This window comes from Lepidochelys kempii, chromosome 4, assembly GCF_965140265.1.
Source record: "Lepidochelys kempii isolate rLepKem1 chromosome 4, rLepKem1.hap2, whole genome shotgun sequence".
Taxonomy (NCBI): Eukaryota; Metazoa; Chordata; order Testudines; family Cheloniidae; genus Lepidochelys; species Lepidochelys kempii.
The window spans coordinates 66,814,526-66,839,612 of NC_133259.1; the positions used below are offsets into that span (position 1 = coordinate 66,814,526).

The 25,087-nt window shown below is 36.5% G+C and overlaps 1 protein-coding gene across 2 annotated transcripts in view; it reads left to right on the plus strand.

The window, feature by feature from the left end:
- The window catches only part of TLL1 (tolloid like 1), a 192,994-nt gene that overhangs the window by 141,043 nt on the left and 26,864 nt on the right, over window positions 1-25,087 (plus strand). The window contains exons 10-16 of one of the 2 annotated variants that reach the window (XM_073341559.1): window positions 2,244-2,346; window positions 4,080-4,196; window positions 5,491-5,636; window positions 11,660-11,855; window positions 12,936-13,061; window positions 16,705-16,865; window positions 19,758-19,938. In XM_073341559.1, coding sequence (XP_073197660.1) covers window positions 2,244-2,346; window positions 4,080-4,196; window positions 5,491-5,636; window positions 11,660-11,855; window positions 12,936-13,061; window positions 16,705-16,865; window positions 19,758-19,938 — 1,030 coding nt within the window. The remainder of the gene's footprint in view (window positions 1-2,243; window positions 2,347-4,079; window positions 4,197-5,490; window positions 5,637-11,659; window positions 11,856-12,935; window positions 13,062-16,704; window positions 16,866-19,757; window positions 19,939-25,087) is intronic. The other variant, XM_073341558.1, reaches the window with a different exon arrangement.

Consider the following 25,087-nt stretch of genomic DNA (forward strand, 5'->3'; position numbering starts at 1 on the left):
CGATGCAGGACTGTGTTAAAGGCACAATCTAGCTGTTAAAAGATGGCTAGATTGTGCACCTGTGCACTTAGTCTTGATTTTGTTTAATCCCATTGTTTCATTTTCTTGGGGAGGTTTATCCAGTGTTTTAAATGAGTGTCCGTCTAACTTTTTTCCCAATACTGCCTAACTTTTAAGTTGAGCTATTTAAAATAAGGAAGAAACTATTTTTTTCTTTACTTGAAACTTCTTTCCTTTTCTTGGTATTCAATTGCTCTCAGCCACTTATATTTAAGCTGGGTGTTAGTTTACCTACAATATCTAATTGTTTATTTTCTATTACAAGATCAAGTTGCCTGGGAAAGATTGTGATTTGTGGATAAATACTGTATTGTATGTTCAAAAAGGGACATATACTACACCTTGAAGCAATGAAAATAAACCTTTAAGTGACTATTTGGGTCCATTGTTCAGATTAAAGTGTTATTTTTTTCTTATCACAGTTGGAGTAAGAGAGATTCCCTGACGGTTTTAAATGACAAATGCAGCTGGTACGTGGCTGCCATGGGAATATATTGTAGTAGTGTGAAATCTAAATTAGTGCTCAGTAGTAAATGTTTCCTCTCTAGCAGCATATTTAAAATTTGAGGACTCAGTATTAAAGTCACACGGCACATGCAAGAACGGTCTGTCGCACAGGGTCTGTAATGACTTTCTCTGTTGTAGTGCAAGTGTGCTTCGGCTCAGTCTTTTTATTGAATATTTGGTACCGTACAGTGAGGAATTGTTTTTAAAAGACTTTTGATCTCTTCAACAAAACGCTGTTGCAAGAAAGTAAAGTGTGCTGCTTTCCCCATTGTCCACTAGGTCCAATTTTACCCTTCTTTACATGTAGTGTAGCTTCCACTGAAATCGTGAAGAGTTAACCATATGCAGAGCTGTTTCCAGGGTTAGTTTGAATGTTCGGGACCAAACTTCCTAGATTCAAAAAAGGAATAAGAGCAAAGAAGGAAAATGAAAGCTAATGAAAGCCTATGAATTCTAGAAACTGTTTTACAGACTAAACTTGAAATGAGTGATGCTTTATCTTCTTGTTTTGCTGACGTTCTCTTAAATCTGACCTGGTTGTAAGAATCATTGTTACCTTTATCTCGCCTTTATCCCCCTTACAAAGTATGTTAATTTCAGGATACAAAAATAAGTTCCAAGTGAAACCAAAATGTATTAACTTTGACCTTAGCAATGGATTACAGTAATATGTATTTTTAAGCTCCTAATGCTTTACATGTTTACAACCATTATTTCACAGCAATGTCACCACTACAAGAGAGATATACTTAGCTTCTCATAGAGTGGGCCAGATTGCTAAGGCAGTGCTAGTGAGCTAGGAACCAACCTGTGGCCATTGTGAATGTGTGGCCTCAGTTAACTCTATTCCAGTTGAAAAGCTACATGCTATGATAGTATTGGCTATAATAAGTCTGGAGAAAATGGGATGCTCTGATGCATTATTCTGAACACTCCTCCAGCAATGCTTGTGTCATTAACTAAAAAAATGTGTGTGTATTTATGGATGTACTCAGTTCTTTTCAGCGTGAGTCAGAGACTGCAAGTTCTGAAGTTTCATGTATACACCAAATTCTGATATTGCTATACGTTTATTTAGGGTTTGTTCGAAAAGTAACAGTGTATCCAATTTTTTTTAAATGGTCTTGTTTCCAACACAGGGCACGCCATCACACTGAAAGCACACCCTATATTTTTTGGAATGTAGAGCAAGTTCTCAAAGTAGTAAGGGAAAGAGAACAGTGGTGATTTTATGTCCATAAATAACATTTATACCCATGGATGTTAGAAATGACCCAAGTCCTATTCCCTGAATGGAGCACGGCTTGGGATGAAATAACATCCAATAATGTCTTGTGATGATGTTAGAACAACATTTTACTGTATTGTCACTTTCACATTCGGATTTCTTAGTAAAAACACCCTGGAACTGTTAAGCTAAAGTGGTCAACCTGAAGCCTGCCAGTTTACCTTACACAAAGTTACAGCAGAACCTGTAGGGTTCTCTTATACTTACTATAGGAAATAACTTGGATGCTGCCAAAGGAGTAGCTATTTAACTATCTAGGCAATTGGCAAGACTTTAAGGGTGATCACTATGACTTCGGTTTCACAGCATATTGTTTGGGCGGTCTATATTCTAGTGCTAACTACAACAAAGTGAATTATATGGCATGCTATTCTCCTCTGCATTGCAGATTGTTTTAAACTTTACTACAATGGACCTGTACAAGAGCAGTCTCTGCTGGTATGACTATATTGAAGTAAGAGATGGCTACTGGAGAAAATCACCTCTGCTTGGTATGAAACTGTTTCCCCACTCTGCTCTTGTTCGATGTATAGTTTGCATGCAGAAATTGAACTCCTTGTTTGCTATTCACAATAACTTTGCAAGCCTTTGAAAAGCTGCAAAATTCTCAGGAGATATAAATAAATAAAATAAATAAAAATTCCCCCTTCAGAAAACAAACAAATACAAACAAACAGAAAAGGAAATAAACTTTCATCTCAGTGGAGCAAGACGTTATTAAGCAGATGCTTGAATCTGAGCATGACAGATGAGTATGTGTGTACTTAAAATAACTGCTCCTGCGGTATTTCTGTGTTTAAAAAACGAGGTTGCTTTAGATTTGATGGTAGAACTTTAGTAATAATTTTTTGGGGAAGTAGTCAGTGGCACAAGCACTGCCAGTCTGCATAATTGGTAATTGACTTGCTGTGACTAGAACACCAGCTGTAGAGTCCTACTCATCAGCTTGGGCTCTAGTTTTTCTGTTGTGGTTACGAGAGGAGAACTTTCAGTTTGAGTAATGGACATTCAACACACCAATATCTTCTTGCAAGTCAATAATGCAGCCCATGAGACACCCTTTTCTTTAAAAAAAGATAGAGGTGTAGCTTGGAAGATTTGAAACTCCATCATGCCATGCTCAGGCCGTGGCATGCTGGGATAGGTAGGGTATGTAGCATGAACATCCTTTTTCAAGAAAAGGGTGGGCATGGGTATTTATTGCTTCAGGCTGTATTTCAGTAGAGTGTAGGCAAACAGCAACAGAGTTGTTAAACTGGAAAAAAACTGAGATTATATATTTTTGGCCTTTTTAACTAATACAATTTAGGCCTGAGCTATTCTGTGGAATTTGAGAAATATATTGCATGCTTCCACAAATATAGTAGTGGTATTCATGTCCATGTGATAAAGTGCAGATCCATATGATAAATTAGATATATTATGTGTCTTTGTCCGCCATACCTGCAGTCTACCTACTAATCCCATCTACTTCAAAAAGCTGTCATTTTTAAAGTTAAATATATATATATATATATATATATATATATACTGAGAAGCATTAGCATTTTTTCTCCCACAAAATTGGAATTCTTCCTTGACTTTTGCTGACATTATTCCAGTATGAAGTCCAGGATGCATAATGCTCAATTCCAGATCAGTGACAGGCTTAAAGTATGATATCATTTGACTCATTGTGGTTAGAAAGAGGAACACCCTCTTGCCCCTCAATCCCTCTGAAACTTTTACATGTGGTCTCATAGTACTAAAGGAGCCTGGGAATTGTGAAAAATAGCACCAACAAAATTATAATAAAATCTCTCTATCTCTCTACAATGTATTTTAAAGCATTTTTACTGAATTTAAATTGTCATGGTTGGAAAGTATGGGGTGGGGTCAGGCAATAATTATTTAATGACAGTAGCTGTTGAGATTTAAAAAGTAAAACATTTATAACCATTAAACCTTGTCAACATCACATGTCAAAATGTACAAAGTAAATATTGTTAAATCAAACTCTAATGAGTTCTCAAGGAACATTTTTTCTTACTTTGCCTATCTGTACATATCTATTATTATCAATGGAAATATTTTTGTTGATTTGTGTGTATGGTGAAATCAGCATTTATTGATAAAAATCGAATCCTTCCAAGCCTGTTTATAAAGTTAAACCCACGCGTAAGTGCTTGTACGGTTTGGGCCGGAAAGAGCACATAAAGTATGCTTATTCGTTGCTTGTTTTTAGGCAGGTTCTGTGGTGACAAACTGCCAGAAGTACTCACTTCTACTGACAGCCGAATGTGGATAGAGTTCCGCAGCAGCAGCAATTGGGTAGGAAAAGGTTTTGCAGCAGTTTATGAAGGCAAGTCCCTGTGAATATTAAAGATGACTTAAGCAGATGGATAAAGATGAACAAGAAACACATTAATATCTTGACAAATGTGGGCATTGATAAAGACTTAAATTAACTTCCTCTGAAATTAGTTTCTTACTTTTTAAGAAAACAGTTTTGGTATGGGCCATCAACTTCATAGATGTGTAATTTTGAAATTGCTGATATGATCACATTACAGACGTCATCCTTTCTAATAGCATCAGTAATGGTGATCATAAGTATATCATGCACATTTTTAAATTCTCAATTAAATGGGAGTTGGAAACTCTCTTAAACGTTTTCAATAGATTTTGAGATCTGTTCTTTAGCACATACCTACATTTCTCCACAGAGCTTACCAAACACAGGGAAGTTTCCATTTTCCTTTAGTTCAGGTGTGTTGAGTCCATTTTGTTAATGACACTTTGGAAATTTAATGTGGCTATCTTTTTCTCATGGGAAGTTTCGGGAGCGGGGAGTTTTGCACATTTCTTGTTGGATACCTTGTTTAAGAGGCAGCGCTGAAGAGAAAATGTATTTAATGTTTTGTTCTATACTTTTAATTCCATACTTCCCCACCTTCTTTCGCAAAATCTGGTTCTATTCCTGCATGTATTGTAGTTTACGTAAAGGAGAACGTTAACAGACACCTTCTTGAAAATCAGTGTAGCCCAGTTTAATACCGTTGAGTAGAAAAGAGTGTGATTTAAATGGAGCCCACAGATGTTTAGTATATGAGGGTAGGCCCCAATCCTGAAAACACTTATGCATTTGAGTAACCTTACTCATGTGAGTTTTTTCACTGAACTCAAAATGTATGTGTTTCCAGGCTCAGAGCGTAGTTTGTAGGTAAAAATTCATAGATGTAGAGGATGAAGTTTCTGTCTCAATATTCTGTTTTACTGAGGCTAATAAACTACATATGGACATGGTTATTGATGGGAAATGTATTTTACATAACCCTAAAAGCATATAAAAAGTGATATTATTTTGTGACAATTTTAATGCCTTTTAAAGCAGTCACAAATCATAAATGTCAATGATTCTGGAGTCTTCTCCAGTGTTAAAGGTACTGCATTATTAAAAACATTAAATACTCTGTGTAAACTGAAAATGTGCAGTAGTTTATACAACCAAGCTTGATTTCAGCAATTTGACCTTTTTAAAGTGTGTACATTTTTTCTTGTATAATTTCATCACCACACAAAATATGACAGTTCAAGAAGAGGGGAAAATGTCAGTCCTGAAAATATACTTAGATTGAGTTTTATGCTTTCATCAGCAATCTGTGGAGGTGAGATCCACAAAAACGAAGGCCAGATACAGTCTCCTAATTATCCTGATGACTACAGACCAATGAAGGAATGTGTGTGGAAAATAACAGTGTCAGAGAACTACAATGTCGGATTAACCTTTCAGGCATTTGAGGTAAAGCCATTTAACTGATTCAGCAAACCATCTAGTGGATAACTGACAGTGCCATTTAAGGGAATCCTCATTAAACCAATGAAGAAACAAAGAAAACTCTCCCCCCCCAACAAAAAAAAGAAAAGAAAAAAAAGTCTACTGCTGAAGTTTCCTTTCCTTGGGACCTTTCCTGTTGCAGAAATTTTCAAGAAGATTAAAGGGGTTTTATGTTATCTGTGCTATTTGAATTGGAATGTGTTAAATACTGACAATAGTTTCTTTTGACAAATGCATAATCCTGTTTTGCAAGACTGCTTTAGGATTCTATTAAATAATAGAGCTGTTATTTCTTTTCTCAATCTAATTGCTACAAAAAAGGAATGCCTTTCTGGAAAGAAACCACTATTTTCTGTTTTTATTATGCAGAATCAAGTACTGTATTTTTTAAAAAGCCAAATTCATAAAATGGTCTTAAAGCCCATATTTTTCAAATTTAACATATCTGTAATGGATCTCTATAAACATTTTTATTGAATGGTACAGGCCAGCAAGCTTGTCCCTAACACAGGCAATTGATATTTCATACAACCCATTATATATACTATACGTGCTGGTTTGAAGTTCACAGCTAAGTTTAGTAATACTCATTCTGTCTACAATTTTTGTTTAAATATTTCACTAGAGTATGAATTTAGGAACCATGGCTCAGATTAACAAAGATATTTAGGTGCCTAAGCCTTGTATTTAGGTGACTACATTCCAGTTTTGGTTCCACTGCAATCTACATTTCCTACGGGCTATTTTAGGTGGCTCCCAGCCCATTGTGCTGGCTTTTGTGGACTGCATTCTTCAGTCTCTATCTCCCTCCATTTATTTTATAGGGAGCTTAGGTGCCTAACTCAGGTTTTGTGGATCTCAGTGGTATTCCTTTGATTTCCTATTTGCCTAAAAGTGACTCTTAGCATTGCAGTGCCCAAGTCCCTTGTGCATCTGTCTCTTTCATCTCTGTTGTTCCTGGTCTTGCAACCATTAAGTGATGTATGACCCTTGAAAATCAGTGGGAGTTCTGGCATGGAATTATCAGAAGATCAGGACTCGGTGGCAACATTTACCATCAGTAATGACCATATATTATAAACATTAGAAAAGACTTTCATAGGTGTTACCTGCAGTCTCATATCTTTTTGTCAGTCCTAAATTAATGTCCCATACCACATAAGGGCATGAGCTCTTCCGCTGCCCAAGGATCATTTTGAATGCTAGTTAGGCTTTCACTGTCCTGGCTCAGAGTTGAAAATTGTTTTAAATGGACAGTATTTTTAGTAATTCTGTAGTTCTTAATAATCCCTTTCTATATCAAAATACAGAGAGTCTGTTATAATGGATCAGGATTGATTAGGACAGCTCTTTGAAATCTGACGTTAAACAAGATTACTTTGTTTAATGGACAAGGAATGCCTTTCCTGCAATAGCTATACTAACAAAAATATAGAGCAGTGGTTCTGATTTTTATTACTACCTATGAGGAATCAGTTTGTCTTCTCTGAAATAGCAAAAAATTAGATTATCTCTTTGCTGCATATAAATGAAACAAGCAATGTCCAACTTTAAGCTTATATTGGCAGCAAAGTTTACTAAGCCACTGATAACTTGGTGTCACTCCTTCTTTTGCTTTACCTCCTCTTGTGCTGAAAACTCAAGAGATAGCAAGTGTTTGGAAAAGATTTCAAAGAAATAGATAAAATAAAAAAAAGAAATGTAATCAATATTGGATATACTTATGGCTGAGCTGTAATCCACTCCCCCCAAATGTATTAATTCATGAGCGTTAAGGGTTTATTGTAGTCAGCACATATATCCGTAAAAGAAAATTTTGGAATGTTCTGTTGTTAATGACAAAAGGTATCAAATATCCTTAAATAGTTAACAATACGATAGCAAAATGATCTCAAATATGAGTTCAAATGTGTCACTTTATTTCTATATACTTGGTGCATTGCCCAGCAAAACAGAAAAGTGATTTAAAAATCAGAAGTCCTTGTGTCCAAAAATAGTAAAGGGCAGACAGAAGTTACTACAGTGTGTTTGTGAGAAAATTATTTGATTGTCCTTTGAAAGGTGCTTTTATGTGTCAGAAATTCTGATTGCACACAATGCAATGGAATAATTTTATAAATAACCTCAAGTCTATAATTAAACCCCCAGAAAAGCCAAGAACTTCAGACTTTATCACTGAGTCATCTTGTTTTGCCTGCTGTGGGCACTGCAGCTTCTGCAGAGTGTAGGATTACCTGCTCTTCTTTAGCTCACTGATAGAGGAATTGGACTATGTGATGTTTAGGCAGAGCAGCATAAATATTAGCATCCTTAACTCCACTTAATCAGTCTCTCTCGCAATCTCTCTGTGTCTCTCCAGCTGGAGATATTCTACTTTATATAAATAATTTGGTCAGAAGAGAGAGAGAGAGAGAGAGACTTTATAGCCCAGTGGTAGGGCACTCACTTGCAATGTGGGAGTCCCAAGTTGCTAGTCCAAATCATGCAGAGCAAAGATTTGGACCTGAATTTTCGACATCTAAGGTGAGAGCCCTACCACTAGGCTATTGACTATTCTGGGACTGAAAAATAAATTCTGAGAAACTGTCTGAGACAGTAAAAATTTTGAAAATAAGAATCTAGACTGCTCTGCCAGTCGTGTTACCTCCAGATGGGGAAGGAAAGTTGGAGTTCTGTGCATCCCTAAATATGAGAAAGGTGAATTGGACTTGAGCTGTGGCTCATAAAGATGAGGCCTGCTTGTCTCACCAGACCATTAGATCTGGTAAGAACCCTCCTCTAACTCATCTTGTGAGACACTATTTGGGCATGAGGGGAAGAGATAATATAGAATAGGTTGGTTTGGGAGGATGGGTCAGTGTCCTGCCAAGTTCCCACCTGTCGTAACCTCTTTTGGACCATATCCAACCACTTTCTCTGGGTCCCCATGGCCACTTCAAGCAATCTCACCTAAACCTGGAGACCCCATTCTGGCCACTGCTGCTGCCTCTGTCGAGAGGGTTTCTCTGGCTTTCCTTCATCCTCGTTCTGTCATGCTGCCCTGACTTTCTTCGGGAGCCTTCAGCTGCTGATGCTACCAACACAGCTACATTTTTTTGCTGTAAAAATTAAAATATGTTTTATTTATTTAATAACAATTTGCATGTTTTTCACCCACATGTCATCTGAAAGAATGACATCTGAACCCTCCAATAAACAAGGTTTATGGGCCCAGTGAGAGTCATTCCATTACTTTAAATAGGTGTTGGATCAAACTCTATACTGGGAAGCATAGCAGACTTTTGTAGTTTAGCATAGCAGGTCTTTGCATAGCAGTGCTGCCAGATAACACAACACCATAATGTCCTAAAATATGAGACTCAGATAAGGAAAACACAGTTCAAACCAGTTCTTTTTATTTGTTGCCAAAGGGTTTTAAAGTTACTTATTGCTTGTCCAAAAACACTATATTTATCTTCTGGTTTATATTTCAGGTTAATCTCTGAAGATTATTAGTATTGGAACCACTTGCAGTGGTATTGAACTAAAAATAAATTAGTCAAATGATCACCTTACTTGAATGTTTGGTGTAAATCAATAACACTTTATAAGTTGGTTGATTTTTATAATCTTAGATGTTTAGCAACTTACCACTGCCCAAAATAGATTTTTATCTTTCTTCCTCTGCCAAAAATGAAAGGTGATGCTCCGAAAGGAAATTCTTGTGTTTTACTTCAATGAGAGTTGGGCACATGTAATTTAGAGCTGAATTTGGCCCATAAAAATATTTTCCAAACTCCCCTATAGAGTGGAATAATGTTCCTCTATCATAGAAAAAAAATTGAATTTCTGAATGACCTTATGTTCCTGTAAAAATGAACTGTGGACAAAAAATAATACAGTTAGACCCTTTATTGATTTTAATGGGCTTTGAAACAGGTCAAGAGCCCCTACGTCTGAATGCAATAGCTTTTTACTCTATTGCTGTTAATACAATAATGCTAGCAGAATTGCAGATTATAATTGTTAACAATAAAAAATTTTCAATTTAATAACTTGAACAAAAAATTGGAATGTGAAGTACATTTAAAATTTACTCTCTAAACCTCTGAAAAACTGGTGCGCAGATAGACACATGCATGACCACAACATTAGTTGTGCACTTGAAACTCCTACTGAAGTCAGTACAGCGATAATTGTGCCCCAGGTTGTTATGATATTTCTTACTCACCATCCTAACTCTGGTTCTGATGCTACTCATGATCAAAATGTTTAGATGGATCTCGTAATTAATTAAGGCCCTGAGCTTGGAAACACAAAAGCCCCTGTAGCATTACTCATGTGAGTAATCCCACTCATTTTTATGGGACTGCTTGCACTGGGAAAATTACATGTATGTTTAAGTGTATGCCGTATTGGAGCCTTAGATAAGAAAATGGACAAGTTTTGTAAAAGAGGGACAATTTTTTTTCTTAAAAAAAATGAAATAAACAAAACTGAGCATAAAATAATCAGAAATCCTAATGTACTAAGCTAAAGCTTCTTAGTTCTGCTCATAATACACAGCAGGTATAGTATTTCAGCAACCAATGAATGAACAGCAAAACTGTCATAGAATATATTAATAGGTTTAATTCCATATTACAAAAAATTCCATTTGGGGATGAGATTTAGTTTGCTTGTATTTTTTTAAAAGGGTGGTTCTGTTAATAGATTTGATTTCAGCCTTCTCCTTATCTAAGAAATTTCCTTTTAAAACAGAAATCCTGCCATTTATTTGTATAACCGGTTTTCTCAGAGATATAATTTTATTCTGCTGGATTTAGTTAATTTATTTATAGGCAGGATTCCATGTATTCCATAATTCTAAAACCATGGGGTAATCTAAGGTAAAGCAGCCGTAAGAATTCTGGTTGCATTAGGGGGAAGATTGTCTCTCTCTCTCTTTCTTTGGGAGTCTATCTGAGATCTAATAACTGCAGTTCCTGACATATAAGATCGTAAGGCTCATCTCCAGGTCCTGCTGCTGCTTTACCTTCTGCTGCAACTCCCACTCTGACTGGTGCTCCACACACTACTAGGTAGGGAGTGTGAAGCATTCTAACCTAAGACCTACACAAAATAGTCTCTATGCTCTGAGGTCTTCTGGCAGGATGTGTGGATGAGATGCTCTACCCACGTATTTCTAGTCCAGCTAGGGTTCTCCCATTATATGGCAAAGGTTCAGTCAGCTGCCTGGAATAGTCAAGAGACATCACCTGAAATCAGGAGTCTCCCAAGTGAAACAGGAAACTTAACAGCTTCAGAGATGTAATGATGACATTTTACTATTAATTATTTCACTGCTCACCCTTTTAGCAGCAAATGTGGGTAATTCCAGTCTGCCTCCCACACCGTCTAGGTGCCTAAAACTCTATTCACTGCCAGTACGTCTAGCTTCCCACATCAAATTCTAGAATGTAGTTATGCAGGGTGAATGCATTAATGCAGAATTTTGCACCACAGTGAAAATGAAGAGACAGCATAAAATAAATTGAATTTAACATCAAATTAAAGAACACAAAAATAATACTTTCCTGATTATAGTTCATTTTTATATTCAGTTCAATAAAATTTAAACTTCATTTGTCAAAAACTGCCACTGCATTGCTAGTCTTCTGCACTAAATTGTGCAGAAACCAGGTCTTTCATAGAGTTTAGATCAAGCTTACTGTGGAGTACATGGGGCCTTGCTTTGTAGCTATTTAGACAGAATTTTTTTTTGCAATTAAGCTATTGTATCTTTTCAACATCTCAACAGATTTTGCTTCTGTTCATGAAAGTGAGTGTAGTAACATGCAGACCTATAAAGAATCTTTTTTTTTTCTCCCAACAGTTGTTATACTCTTTTTGACAATAGATATGGACTTCCAAAGGAAAGAACATTTTCTATTCCATTTAACACTAAGGAATTTTATTTAGCTATGTGTTAGTCCATGGTTAAACAGAGCACTGCTGTATATTTACAGATCGAAAGACATGACAACTGTGCCTATGACTACTTAGAAGTCCGAGATGGAACCAGTGAAAATAGTCGTTTGATTGGCCATTTCTGTGGCTATGATAAGCCAGAAGATATTAGATCTACCTCTAATACCCTGTGGATGAAGTTTGTTTCTGATGGAACAGTTAACAAAGCAGGGTTTGCTGCTAACTTTTTTAAAGGTATGTATTATATGGGGATTGACTCTCATATAGTATTGAAATATAGAAGAATTACAATGTTTGTCTGCTCTGTTACAAAGAGCATTAAGGATGTAATATTGGTAGAATAAAAAATTAATATTATTTTAGTTTCTGTTCTGATTAGAGTCAAGGTGCCTGATTTTCCACTACCTTTCACTCCCTCTTTCTCATTCAGTCATCAGTACCTAGGCAAACTGGGTGTAAAATGTTAACCAATCAAAATGGCAGTGTTTTTACACTGACTTTGCACACATGTAAATGACTACAAATGCACAGGGTGTGGATGTAGAAGCTGTGTGGACCTGGATTCCCCTCTGGAACCCATGGTACAGGTAACCTACTCCCCCTTATTCCCTTGCCCAGCCACAAAGGGCTAGTGATGATCTGCCCTTACCATCAGTTTTCACTCTGTACAGATATGGGGGAGGAGAAGATAATTGTCAGTGTTTATTTCAAATGAGAATATTCTTCATATTTGCCACTGTGCAAGGAAATGCTAAATACTACATCTCAGGCATATTTGAGCATGAATATTATGAGCATGTTTCACGGCTAGCAAAGATAATGCCGTATTCCGTTTTTTTCTGATGCATCTTGTTTCCTTTAATATCAGTAGAATGAAAACTGGGATTTGAGGATTCTGTTAATCTGGTTTTGAGTATGAATTCAGGATAATGTACAAATTCATTCTGTTGGAGATAAAAGTGCCCTTCAAGTGACCCTGCTGAGGATTTCCAATCATTCTCTCAGTACTTTACACAACCTTTAGATTGCTGCTGCCTAAATCATTGTATGCTGGCCACAAAATGCTTATAAATTAGGTCTGTAGCTGTCAGTTGCTATTGTAATGAAAAAGAAGAACATAACGTTTTATTGACCCGGTTTCAGGTCTTTAAGATTTTAAAAATGCTCCAGTCAGTAGAGATGATGTGCTATACAGACAAGTTCAATGGCATGCACACCACTTGCTGCAGATAATATCAATCTGTTCAACAATTAGAGATGAGGAAGATAAAGACTTTTAATTAATGCCTTTTCCATTCTTTTATGTCTTCATAGAGGAAGATGAATGTGCCAAACCTGACAAGGGGGGCTGTGAACAGCGGTGCGTGAATACCTTGGGCAGTTATCAGTGTGCTTGTGATCCTGGCTATGAACTTGGGCCTGACAAAAAGAGTTGTGAAGGTACAGTATGCTGCTAATTTAAAGAAGTCCTAATATAGGTATGTCATTTTATAAAGCCATGTTTTGTGTACTAAAGCTTATGCATTAGTGAGTATAGGTATTATCATATAGCTTGAAAAATATCCTCCACTGTACAATGTCTGTCTATAATAGTCTTTATCCATTTTAGTATTAATTACTAATTTATCCCGTTCAAGTTTTATTGTTAGTTAACTGGAAAATTATATACAGTAGAACCTTGTTTATTCACACTTCACTGATCCATACACTACATAATTTGCCTTCAGAAAAGAGCATTTTCTGTGTGTGTATTAGGAAGGATTTAACAGCATAGCAACACAGTGAGATCTCATATTTCAAAGACTTCATTATTCTTATAAAATTATCTGACATAAATTTACTACATACATAAATATACATTGCTACAATGTATTGTAATTAAAACTAAGCTTCACTTGTCAAATGAATGAAATACCAGTTTGTGATATGTTATCCTTGTTTTTATAACTACATTTGTTGACTTGCTCTCTCATTTGCCAAAATTTAATGATTTGCAATGGGTTTCTACTGTTATTTTAAAGTGTCCTTTTACTTATCGTTTCATTTAAAAAAGTCATGTTTGAAATATTATCGGATATCAAAGCTTTTTATTAAAAGCAAAGAAACTAGATTTAATAATCGTCTGAAGAAATCAAAAAGGCCCTTACATGGAAGATATTGCAAAACTAGGATTGGATTAAGATATCTCGTTGCCCATAACATTGAATATATGCACACTAAATGAAGCTCAGTACTACGGTCATTCAAATAGCGATAATCATATGCTAATTCACAAATACCAGTAAATTCAGACATGAGACATTTTAGACCATCCTTATTTAATCTATTTTGCCTAAGTATTGTTAGTGGTCTGAGAACATTGCCCAGTGACGTGGTTCTGTTTAGATATAGTTAGTAGGTATTATCTCTGAATTCTACGATATTGTGGGATTAAACCAGAATTATGACAGTAACATTCATTATGTATTTTGTATTTAGTTTCCTTGAGCTTTATTTTAAAGATAGTATTAGAAATGCATGAGACATTCTCAGTATGCATAGCTCATTGACATGCATACTGAGAACATGCATAGCTCATTGTCTGGTTCCAGGATCCTGCATGGAGATGCAGGACTTGTCTGCTGACTCATACCGGAAGCCAGAATAGGTGTATCCCAATCCAATTGTAAAAAAATGTGTTTTTTTTTTTGGTCTGGGTGCCTATCTCAATCAGTAAAGACTAGGGAAGAGAGGAAGGTCTTGCAGAAAACCCCCTAAAACAGACAGTTCAGGAGAAACTACCTCCCAGTGCTCCCATACAGATCCAGGAGCAGCTCTGATGAGAGTTGCTGTCTTTTCCATGATGTACCTTCTCAACAACTTCCCCTCTGACTGTATTTCAGAGAAGGTAGGAGACTAACTCTGGCTACTCCATTGCCTCCTTCCCGACACAGCCAAGCAGGGTAATCCAGGAGAGGGGAAAGAAAGGAGAACTTGAGGATGAACAGCCACTTACAGCTCCCTCATTCTTGTTAGAGCAGCTTAGGGATCTGTATCACTTGTGCCAACTGGCCATGGTCCCCAAGGCTCTGTAAACCAGATGGAAATAACCAGAGTGCAGTATGTTCCAGCCAACATCCAGCTTTCAACTCACCTTCTGCACCACTAGGAGCTGATATGCTGGTTCTATACCCTCATGCTGGGTTGCAGGGCGGGGATACATATAGGTGGTTTCTGGTCCCTTAGCAATGTCTGTGTTTCACAAATGGAGTGAAGCAAGGTAAAGAATCTGCCTTCAAAATATTGCTCATGCCCTTTGAGTTGACTTTTTTGAAATAGGAGTTTGGCCCTCAGGCGGAAAATTTAGTTACTCCTTTCTATTTGTGGTGTATATTTGGTCAGATGGTAAAGTTCTGCTGCCTGGTTGGGTGATTGAATTTTTTAAACGGGAGAATAATGAATGACTAATGAGATTAGCAGAAATTCTTCTGAAAAAAGGTGAAGCAATGAAACTGTCTGTATTCAGTATATTGCCAAGACTGAGAGAGTGTAGAACAGAATTTGGATAGTTTATTCCCAGATATGTTCTGAATTTTTCACCATATTATTTGAACAACTGCATTTTTAACAAAAGTAACCTTTGTACATGAGTAATACCTGGGCACCGTAGAATCATAGATTAGGGTTGGAAGAGACCTCAGGAGGTCATCTAGTCCAACCCCATGCTCAAAGCAGAACCAACCCCAACTAAATCATCCCATGCAGGGCTTTGTCAAGCCAGGCCTTAAAAACCTCTAAGGATGGAGATTCCACCACTTCCCTAGCATTCCAGTGCTTTACCACCTTCCTAGCTAAATAGTTTTTCCTAATATCCAACTTGGACTTCCCCCACTGCAACTTGAGACCATCGCTCCTTGTTCTGTCATCTGCCACCACTGAGAACAGCCTAGCTCCATCCTCTTTGGAACCCCCCTTCAGGTAATTGAAGGCTGCTATCAAATCCCCCCTCACTCTTCTTTTCTTCAGACTAAATAAGCCCAGTTTCCTCAGCCTCTCCTCATAAATCCCCCTAATCGTTGTTGCCCCATCCCCCAAATTGTTGTTGCCCTCTGCTGGACTCGCTCCAATTTGTCCACATTCTTTCTATAGCAAGGGGCCCAGAACTCGATGCAATACTCCAGATGTGGCCATACTGTTGCTGAATAGAGGGGAATAATCACTTCCCTCGATCTGTTGGCAATACTCCTACTTTAACACATCCCAGTATGCCGTTAGCCTTCTTGGCAACAAGGGTACACTGTTGACTCATATCTAGCTTCTCATCCACTGTAATTCCCAGGTCCTTTTCTGCAGAAAAGACTTAGCCAGTTGGTCCCCAGCCTGTAGCAGTGCTTGGGATTCTTTCATCTGAAGTGCAGGACTCTGCACTTGTCCTTGTTGAACCTCATCAGATTTGTTTTGGCCCAATCCTCCAATTTGTCTAGGTCACTCTGGACCCTATTCCTACCCTCCAGTGTATCTACCTCTCCCCCCAGCCTAGTGTCATCTGCGAAAATCCTGAGGGTGCAATCCATCCCATCATTCAGATCATTAAAATCCCTGGGGGAAGAGACCCTTTGGTAAGGAGAAGGCACATTTATATAACGTATGCTGAAAGGACAGCTGAAATCTTTCACCCTTTCAGATTCTGCATCAGGGACAAAGTGTGTTCAGGAGAAGGGGTGAGGGAAGCAGAGAGTGATGCATCCCATGGAGCCTGGGAAATACAGATGAAGAGACAGGAGCTGGGAGGATTGTGGGAGTATATGGAACTGGGTGAGAGAAAAAAGGGTGAATGTGATAAAGTGTTGTGTAGTGTTTCAGTGCACTCAAATGTCTTAAATTAGATTGTAAGATGTTGAAGTCAAGGACTATTCTTTCTTTGTGTTCGTATCATAGTACAATGGAGCCCTGATCGTTATTGGTATCTCTGGATGCTACTGTAATACAAATAATGTCTGAGAGGGCTGAATCTCTTACTTAATATGTTTCTGTTAATAACAAAATGTGGTTTCAGGGGAGTCTGCAAATAAGTGAGGCTCTTCCTTTTCATTTTACATTACAGCGGCTTGTGGGGGACTTCTGACAAAGCTAAATGGGACTATAACCACACCAGGATGGCCCAAAGAATATCCTCCAAACAAAAACTGTGTGTGGCAGGTGGTTGCTCCCACTCAATACAGAATTTCAATGAAGTTTGAGTTTTTTGAATTAGAAGGGAATGAAGTAAGTAACCATGAACTGAAAATTATACAAACTAGTCAACCGTTGCAGGATTGTTCAAAAATAGCAATTGTCTCATACAACACCACTGCTTCAAATACTGGAAATTTCCATGGAACTTCTTGTTTTCATTGACTTTGAGTTTGGGACTGTTTCTAGAGTCTTTCAAAACATACATAGCATGGCTTGCTCTCTTTTAAAGATATGAATATCATAATGTATATGTATTAAAAGAAATGCTTTGCTGAACTTCAGCTGGGTTTTTTGTAAACAAACTAAAACAAAACAAATGGATGAGCCATTAATTGGAGAGAATTCAAGACAAGACAAAAATCTGGAGGAACTGAATTATGTGTAGAGAATAAAAGTATTGAGTATATATAACTTGGTTAAATGAGGAGTAATGGAGCATTATAGCCATCTATAACCATTTCAAGGTGAGAATCCTAAGAAAGGAAAGTAACTTTTGGAGTGGAACAGGAAGTATAATAAGGAGCTATGGAATGAAATAAGTAAAGAAAAAGCATGTAGTCTGAATATTAAAATAAACTTCCTACTTGGATTGTGGAATGAACTCTATGATTTTTTGTTTTTTATTTTTTAAGTTCCTTGGCTTCAGATAGTTAATTATACAGCATCTCAGTCTTAATAGTCTAGTCTACAGACATAGAATCATTGAAATGTAGGACTGAAAGGGACCTCAATAGGTCATCTAGTCTGCACTGAGGTAGGACTAGCTATTGGCTAGATCATCTCTAAATGGTCTTGATAATACCCATAGAACATGGCATTTGTCTAATCTGTTCTTAAAACCCTCTGATGATGGAGATTCCACAGTCTCTCTGTGTAATTTGTTCGAGTGCTTAACTACCCTGACAGGAAGTGTTTCCTAATGTCCAACCTAAGCCTCCCTTGCTGCAATTTAAGCCCATTATTTCTCATCTGGTCCTCTGTGGATAAGGAGAAAAAATTATCTTCCTCCATTTTATAACAACCTTCTACTTACTTGAAGACTTTTATCATGTCCCCCCCCCACATTAATAACTAAAACCTCACAAATCTCTATGAAATAAAGCAATGTCATTATTAGAAGAAAAATAAATGAAGGAAACTTTTTTTCCTCAAAAACTTCTTTGTTTTCTAGCCAGCTCTAATTTTTGTCTCCATTTTTCAGATGAGGAAACTGAGTCAGTTGTCCAAGGTCACACAGGACATATGACTGGCAGATTGTGGGGAAAAATTGTCGATCTCCTAACTCTCAGCCCTGTGTTTTGATCATAAGACCATTCTCCTCTCTTGTGTTGCTAAAAATAGATGTTAGAAAGATAGTACTAACAGAAGTTGTGAATTTCAATACTTTTGTTATCCAGAAGAAACTCTTATAGTATATCAGGCCACTAATACATTTTATATAGTGTCTAAAAATACAGACATAAAATGGGTACTAAAAGTCCACATGTTAGAAATGATTTAAATACTTATTTATTTTGAGACTTAGTTAACCATGAAATTGTTTTTGCTGAATAAATAATTTTAAATTAGCTGGATATATTTGTATACATCTTTGCTAATCAATACAATTTTAATGTACTTGTACTTCTATTAATGTTTTATATACTGCCATATAACGGAAATTATATCACTAAGCCTACATTCGAATAATATTACATGTCTAATTTAAACCCACAAAAGCATTAAAATTCACCTTAAGTCATGCTGATAGGCTTAGCATGTGAAAATCCCAGGTATCAAGATGAGAATTTAACACAGGTGAGTTAAAGTAGACGTCCAGTTGTAACTCAGCATTTCCTTGTGCCTGTTACATTAAGCAAGACTCTTAATATTATTTAAGTGGAGTTATTATGAATTAGCTGCATTCCACAGCGGTAACATGTGAAAGTGATTCCAGTAGTTATAAGCACTTTAAACCTTTCCCTCCATTATGGCAAAACATTGGAAATCATTTTTATAGTCCATAAAAAGATAGCAACAAAAGCCAAAATAATATTTTTGTGTAGTTTAAAAAAATAAAGATTGTGATTTATAAAACTCATGCTTTCATTTCATGCACAATCTAAGCCTTGTATGAATCCCCCGGCCACTGTTTTCTCTTAAACTATTAATTGCATAGAACTGGAAAATTTTTGATTAAATGATTGATAGTTGAGCCTAAGAAGCTTAGAAGTTTTTGGGGTGGAAGGTTTTATATAGACATGGGATTATGCACTGAAAGTATTATCCTGGGTTGTAGGCCTTGCATAAGGGGTGATTTTTTTAAACCTCCTAATGAAAATGACACAAATTAGTCCTCTAATTTATATCAGTGCCACTGTTGAGAAGGAAGTGACACTATTAACAATGCAGATTTATACTTTCATAAGAAAATAATGTGGTCTTAAATTTAGAATGGGAAAGACTTGGCTTGCAGAATTTCTGTATTCAAGGTAATATATTTTAGGTTATAGGGTGTTAAAACCAAACCCACAAACATACATAACCCATAAATGTTTATGATTCAGAGATGGCTTTATTCTTCAAAGTGAACATTGTCTCATGTCTTTAGAGTTTTTCCTTTTTAATTTAATTGGCTGAGCTATTAAACACTTTAAAATGTAGAAAATGTAGATACTACATATTCATGCATGAACTTTGTCTTAAAACATATCATTTAAGAACTTAAATATGTTGTAGTGTTTAAAATTATATTAAAACAAAATCAACAAACATTTATAAAGGAGTATCAGAAAAGATGCAAAAATATTAAATATTGAAAAGTCAATAAAATATTAATTTTGTAACATAAATCAACAGAAGATATTACATTTTAAGTGTAGAGGCATTTATATGGAATTTTAATCTATTTTTGGCTAATACAAAAATCTTTCGCTTTCCTAGGTTTGCAAATATGATTACGTGGAGCTTCGTAGTGGCCTTTCTTCTGACTCCAAACTGCATGGTAAATTTTGTGGTACAGAAGTGCCTGAAGTTATCACATCACAATACAACAATATGAGAATTGAGTTCAGATCTGACAACACAGTCTCAAAGAAAGGCTTCAAGGCTCACTTCTTTTCAGGTATTAAAAATCACTCCTGTACTATGGATACCTCTGAGTATAGAATATCTAGATGCAGTGAATCTTTTTCACAGGTTGTGTTCTTCATTGCACCAGCGATGAATGTGAAAGGCCTCTCTCCTTTTGATTACAGTTTTAATTTTCGGTTCAATTTAATAAGTTAATAAAATATAACAATAGTTATCTTGAATTGAAATATATGAATAGTGTGGGAAATCTGTGAAATAGGAGGGTTTTTTTCCCTAACAATCCAGAAACATATTCTACAGATATACACAGGCTGGTAGGTAAAAGAGAAGAGAAACCTCACAGTGTGCCCAAAATTTACCATAACAGACTTCTGTTACTCCAGTTTCTTTCTTTCTTTGTTTACAATCCCTGTCATAATGTGATGTAAATAATATGTTACAAAATATAAGTACATTTGTGTTTTGCTTTCACTACCTCTTTTTCTTATTAAATTGCATTATTTATGACTTGTCTCTTGCTAGGTATTTGTTAAATACTGTAGAATCTTTCTTGCCTGATTTTGAATGTTTTAAAGGTTTGTGGAAGAACAGGCCCTGATTCTGCATACATCTCGGAACATGCTTATCTTTAAGTACATGGGTAGCTTCCATGTGGCAAATCAGAAATGGTATAAATTGCCATAGTTCCATTGACTTCTATGGAGCTATGACATTTTACACCAACTGAGGATGTGCATAGTTGACTTTAATGGGACTATTCATATGAGTAAAGCATGTACGCGAATGTTTTGAGGATCACAGCCCTAGTAATCACCCACTTAGGACTCTGTTATAACCATGTTTCCATGTGGCAGAATACATTCTGTTAATAGTACTAGAATTCTTCTTGTGCACTCTTGTATAATTAAAAATATCAGTTACTATATCTAGGAGTTGAATTTTACCCTCTCATTTTCTGATAAGAATTTAAAGTTCTTGAGAGCTAGAAATATACTTAAGTTTAGTATGTAACAAATGTTTTACTAGCTTACTTTATTATTGTGCTTTTGGCTAAATGTTATATTGTAAAAGCCTAAGTAAATGCAGTTTCTGCTCTGGATAGTTTCAGTAACTGACGCATGCATGATACATTTTGTAGCAAAGTTAAACAGCATGGTCCAGCATATTATGTAAGTAATGTTGCTTAGATCTTTTACAAAGTGGGAAAAATATCTGTCAGAAGCTGTAATGTACGTAGACAAGAAGTTTAAAGTTTAGCAGCCCCAAAAGGAAGTCTGATGTTTTCTTTTATGGTTTCTCAGATGGTTTATTCTAGCAGTGAGGAAAGAGCAAAGTAAATTGTATTTCCCATATATCAGACAAAGATATTAACACGTGTTTTACCTCCTGAAACCTTTAAACATATTGTATTTGCTGATAATCACATTTCTGCAGGCAGAGACATTGAGATCAGTTTCTGGTTTATGTAAATGACATTTTTAAGGTCACAGAAGGTTACTTTTCCTTGTAAAATGCCATTTTAGATTATTGTCATAAAGCTTTAAAGGTTAACTATGTATTTATACCTAAATATCTATGCACATGAAACGTATGGGTCCCATCCTGGAACCCTTGAGTGAATGGTCCTTATTTACATGCTGAAGGGTTACCCATTAAAGGCAGTGTGTATTATCCTGTAAATAAGGGCTAGTGGCTAGCATGATCTAGTCCTACATTTTCAGATCACAGTATACATATTAGTACACAGTATACATATTTCTGAGTTAAGCCCTATTATTTTGATACCTTTATAGGGGTGCTAGGTAGCAAAAATAGCCCTGGTATTCACTGTAATCTGCTTTTTAGCTGTAGCCCAAAAGTTATGGATGATGAACATATTGAATATAGAGTTGGTTTAACAAGCAATCTCTTTTTCTGCATTTTAAGTGTTGATGAATTGTTTAAAGAATGTTAACCCTATTAGTAGTCATAGTTTGTACTAAAAAGAACTCAGAACAACTGTGTGTGGTGGGGAGAGACCAGGGTTGTTGTTCATGGGGTTCAAAGGATGGGCTTGTCAACCTCTGTGACAATTTATTTATTTATTATTTTTCTTTGGTCTCTGTTTTGAAAACTAACTTAGTTCACAAACCATTTTTTCCTGGTAATTTAAACTCACAATTCTTTTAAAGGGCTAAATTTATCTCTGGATTAAATTCACTAAAGTCAGGGAATTTATACTAGGGATGAACCTGAACCAAAATGTTTTTCTGGTTAAAGGGAAACCTGTTTTGCATAGTGGGGATAGAAAACTCTCTCTCTCTCTCCCTCTCTCTCTCTCTCTGACCCTTCAAAAGAACTGGATGGCCCACATGGGTATTCCATATTCACTGTATAGTATGCATTTATTTTTCATTGGAATTCTTTTCCATTCTGCTCCCTGCTCATTTTTCACAGTCTGTCTGTATTTACTTTTCACCCTGTTTGCCATTCTGTTCCATTTTCCCCATCCTTTTTCATTTAGTTGTTTTCTTCTATGTGACTTGCTTTTGTTCCTTTTATCACAGAACACCCACCTCCTAATCTTTTAGTCTAAGTCAAACTTTTGAATCCAAGATGCTCAAATGAGTTTGAAAGTAGATAAAAGAAGCTTGGTTTTTTCTTTATCAGCGCACTAGCAGTTAGTCACCCTCTTCTCTCATTACTGCTAAAAAAAGGAGTAAGATTTAGAAATCCATCATTATAGACAACGTGTGCTCTTGATCCAGGCATTGAGGGCAGTATATGTATTGAAATCTTCAGCACATATATTTTGACTTCTGAAAGTTGACATTAGATCATCATTTGGCCTGACCCTATGTTCTTCATTAATTCCTCATTTAATTATGCCTTATGAAAAATACAAGACTATATTTAGCAAAGTTTACAATTAAACAATGTATAGATTAGAGAATTTAGGCATGTATTTATTATTATTTTTCAGTTTAAAAGTTGTATTGGAAGGCCTTTAAGCATTGCACTAAAATCATAATAGAATGAATATAACCTCTTAAAAACTTCACCATTCTAATTATACAGCCCGTCATCACCACAAAAATCTAGCAAAAGGGCAAACCCAATATCTGTATGGCAATCCACCCACCAGCAAAAGGTACATACAATGCTAAGCAAGAAGATAGTAGATTAACAAAACGGGGGCGAGAGCCAAGACATTTAAAAAAGAAAAAGGGTACCATCCTATATAACATTCTTATAGATATCCAAGGGATTATTTTGGGACTCCTTTGCAAGGGAATTCCACAACCAAGATACAGTACCGAAAGTAAAATCCCTGCAAGCTACGTGGAAACTTTTTAAAGACACAATATAGGCGCTCTACTTAAATGTATACCCCAATTTAAAAAACATAGTAAGAGAACCAAAAAACAGCCACCGTGGTTAAACAACAAAGTAAAAGAAGCAGTGAGAGGCAAAAAGGCATCCTTTAAAAAGTGGAAGATAAATCCTAATGAGGAAGATGGAAAAGAGCATAAACTCTGGCAAATGAAGTGTAAAAATATAATTAGAAAGACCAAAAAAGAATTCGAAGAAAGCTAGCCAAAGACTGTGCAGCGGCAGTCAAAAAAGCAAACAGAACGTTGGGAATCATCAAGAAAAGGATAGATAATCAGACAGAAAATATCATATTGCCTCTATATAAATCCATGGTACACCCACACCTTGAATACTGAGTGCAGATGTGGTTGACCCATCTCAAAAAAGATATATTGGAATTGGAAAAAGTTCAGAAAAGGGCAAAAAATGATTAGGGGTATGGAACGGCTTCCATATGAGGAGAGATTAATAAGACTAGGACTTTTCAGCTTGGAAAAGAGGCAACTAAGGGGAGATATGATAGAGGTCTATAAAATCATGAGTGGTATAGAGAAAGTAAATAAGGAAGTGTTATTTACTCCTTCTCATAATACAAGAACAAGGGGCCACCAAATAAAATTGATAGGTAGCAGGTTTAAAACAAACACAAGAAAGTATTTTTTTCACGGAATGCACTGTTAACCTCTGGAACTCCTTGCCAGAGGGTGTTGTGAAGGCCAATACTATAATGAGGTTCAAAAGGGAGCTAGATAGATTCATGGAAGATAGGTCCATCAATAGCTATTATCCAGGATAGGCAGGAATGGTGTCCCTAGCCTCTGTTTGCCAGAAGCTGGGATTGGGTGACAGGGCATGGATCAGCTGATGATAACCTGTCTGTTCATTCCCTTTGGGGCACCTGCCATTGGTCACTGTCAGAAGACAGGATACTGGGCTTGATGGACCTTTGGTCTGACCCAGTATGGCCGTTCTTATGTTCTTATAACCAGGAGTCCTCAGCCATGAAAATCTTGCCTACCTTCTAGCTCATTACTGGCTGAGCCTAAATTCTGTGAGTGGACCCCACCCCAACGGATTGTAAATGTTGAGTACAGGGCAAGAGACAACCTAAATTATGAAGGTTTTTATAGTCTAATATTACAACTTTAATTGTGTCCTTTGGCTAGAAGTTGGGTGTAAGAGACTCCCAGGTGCTAACTGAAGGAACAAACAAGCAACTATATTCTGTAACATTTCCCGTCAATGGAACAAATTTGAAGGAAGTCCAATTAGAAGCACATTACAGTAGTCTACCTTAGAGCTGACAAAGTCTAGTATGACTGGGGTAGGTTTATGTCTGAGGAAACTTTCCATACAATCTGGAAACACTGAGCTCCATCAGAAATATTTGAGTGTGACCTTCCACACACACACACACACACACACACACACTTTTGTATGTGTCTGACAGGTATTAATCATTCTGTCAGAATAACAGGCATGCACATACTGCCAATAGGTTCCGCAGAACACTTAGTCTTACCCAGGAACATCACCTCAGTCGTGCCTGGAATGGTTTCAACAGTCTTAGCTGAATAATACTACATAATGGGCAGATACACAGCATTATGCCTTCTTTTCAAACATAAGCATTCCAGTGACACCACCATTCCGTTTGTTCTCACCAAGCACTTCACAAATATATGGGATCTAATGGAATGCTTAGGTGAAGATGTGTAAGTATCCACAGCCACCTTCTTTGAGTTCTTCCCCTCCAGGAATGAGCAAAGTGGAAAAGCAACACTGCACAATGCCTTCTAGGACTGAAAAGATTGGGACAGGTTACC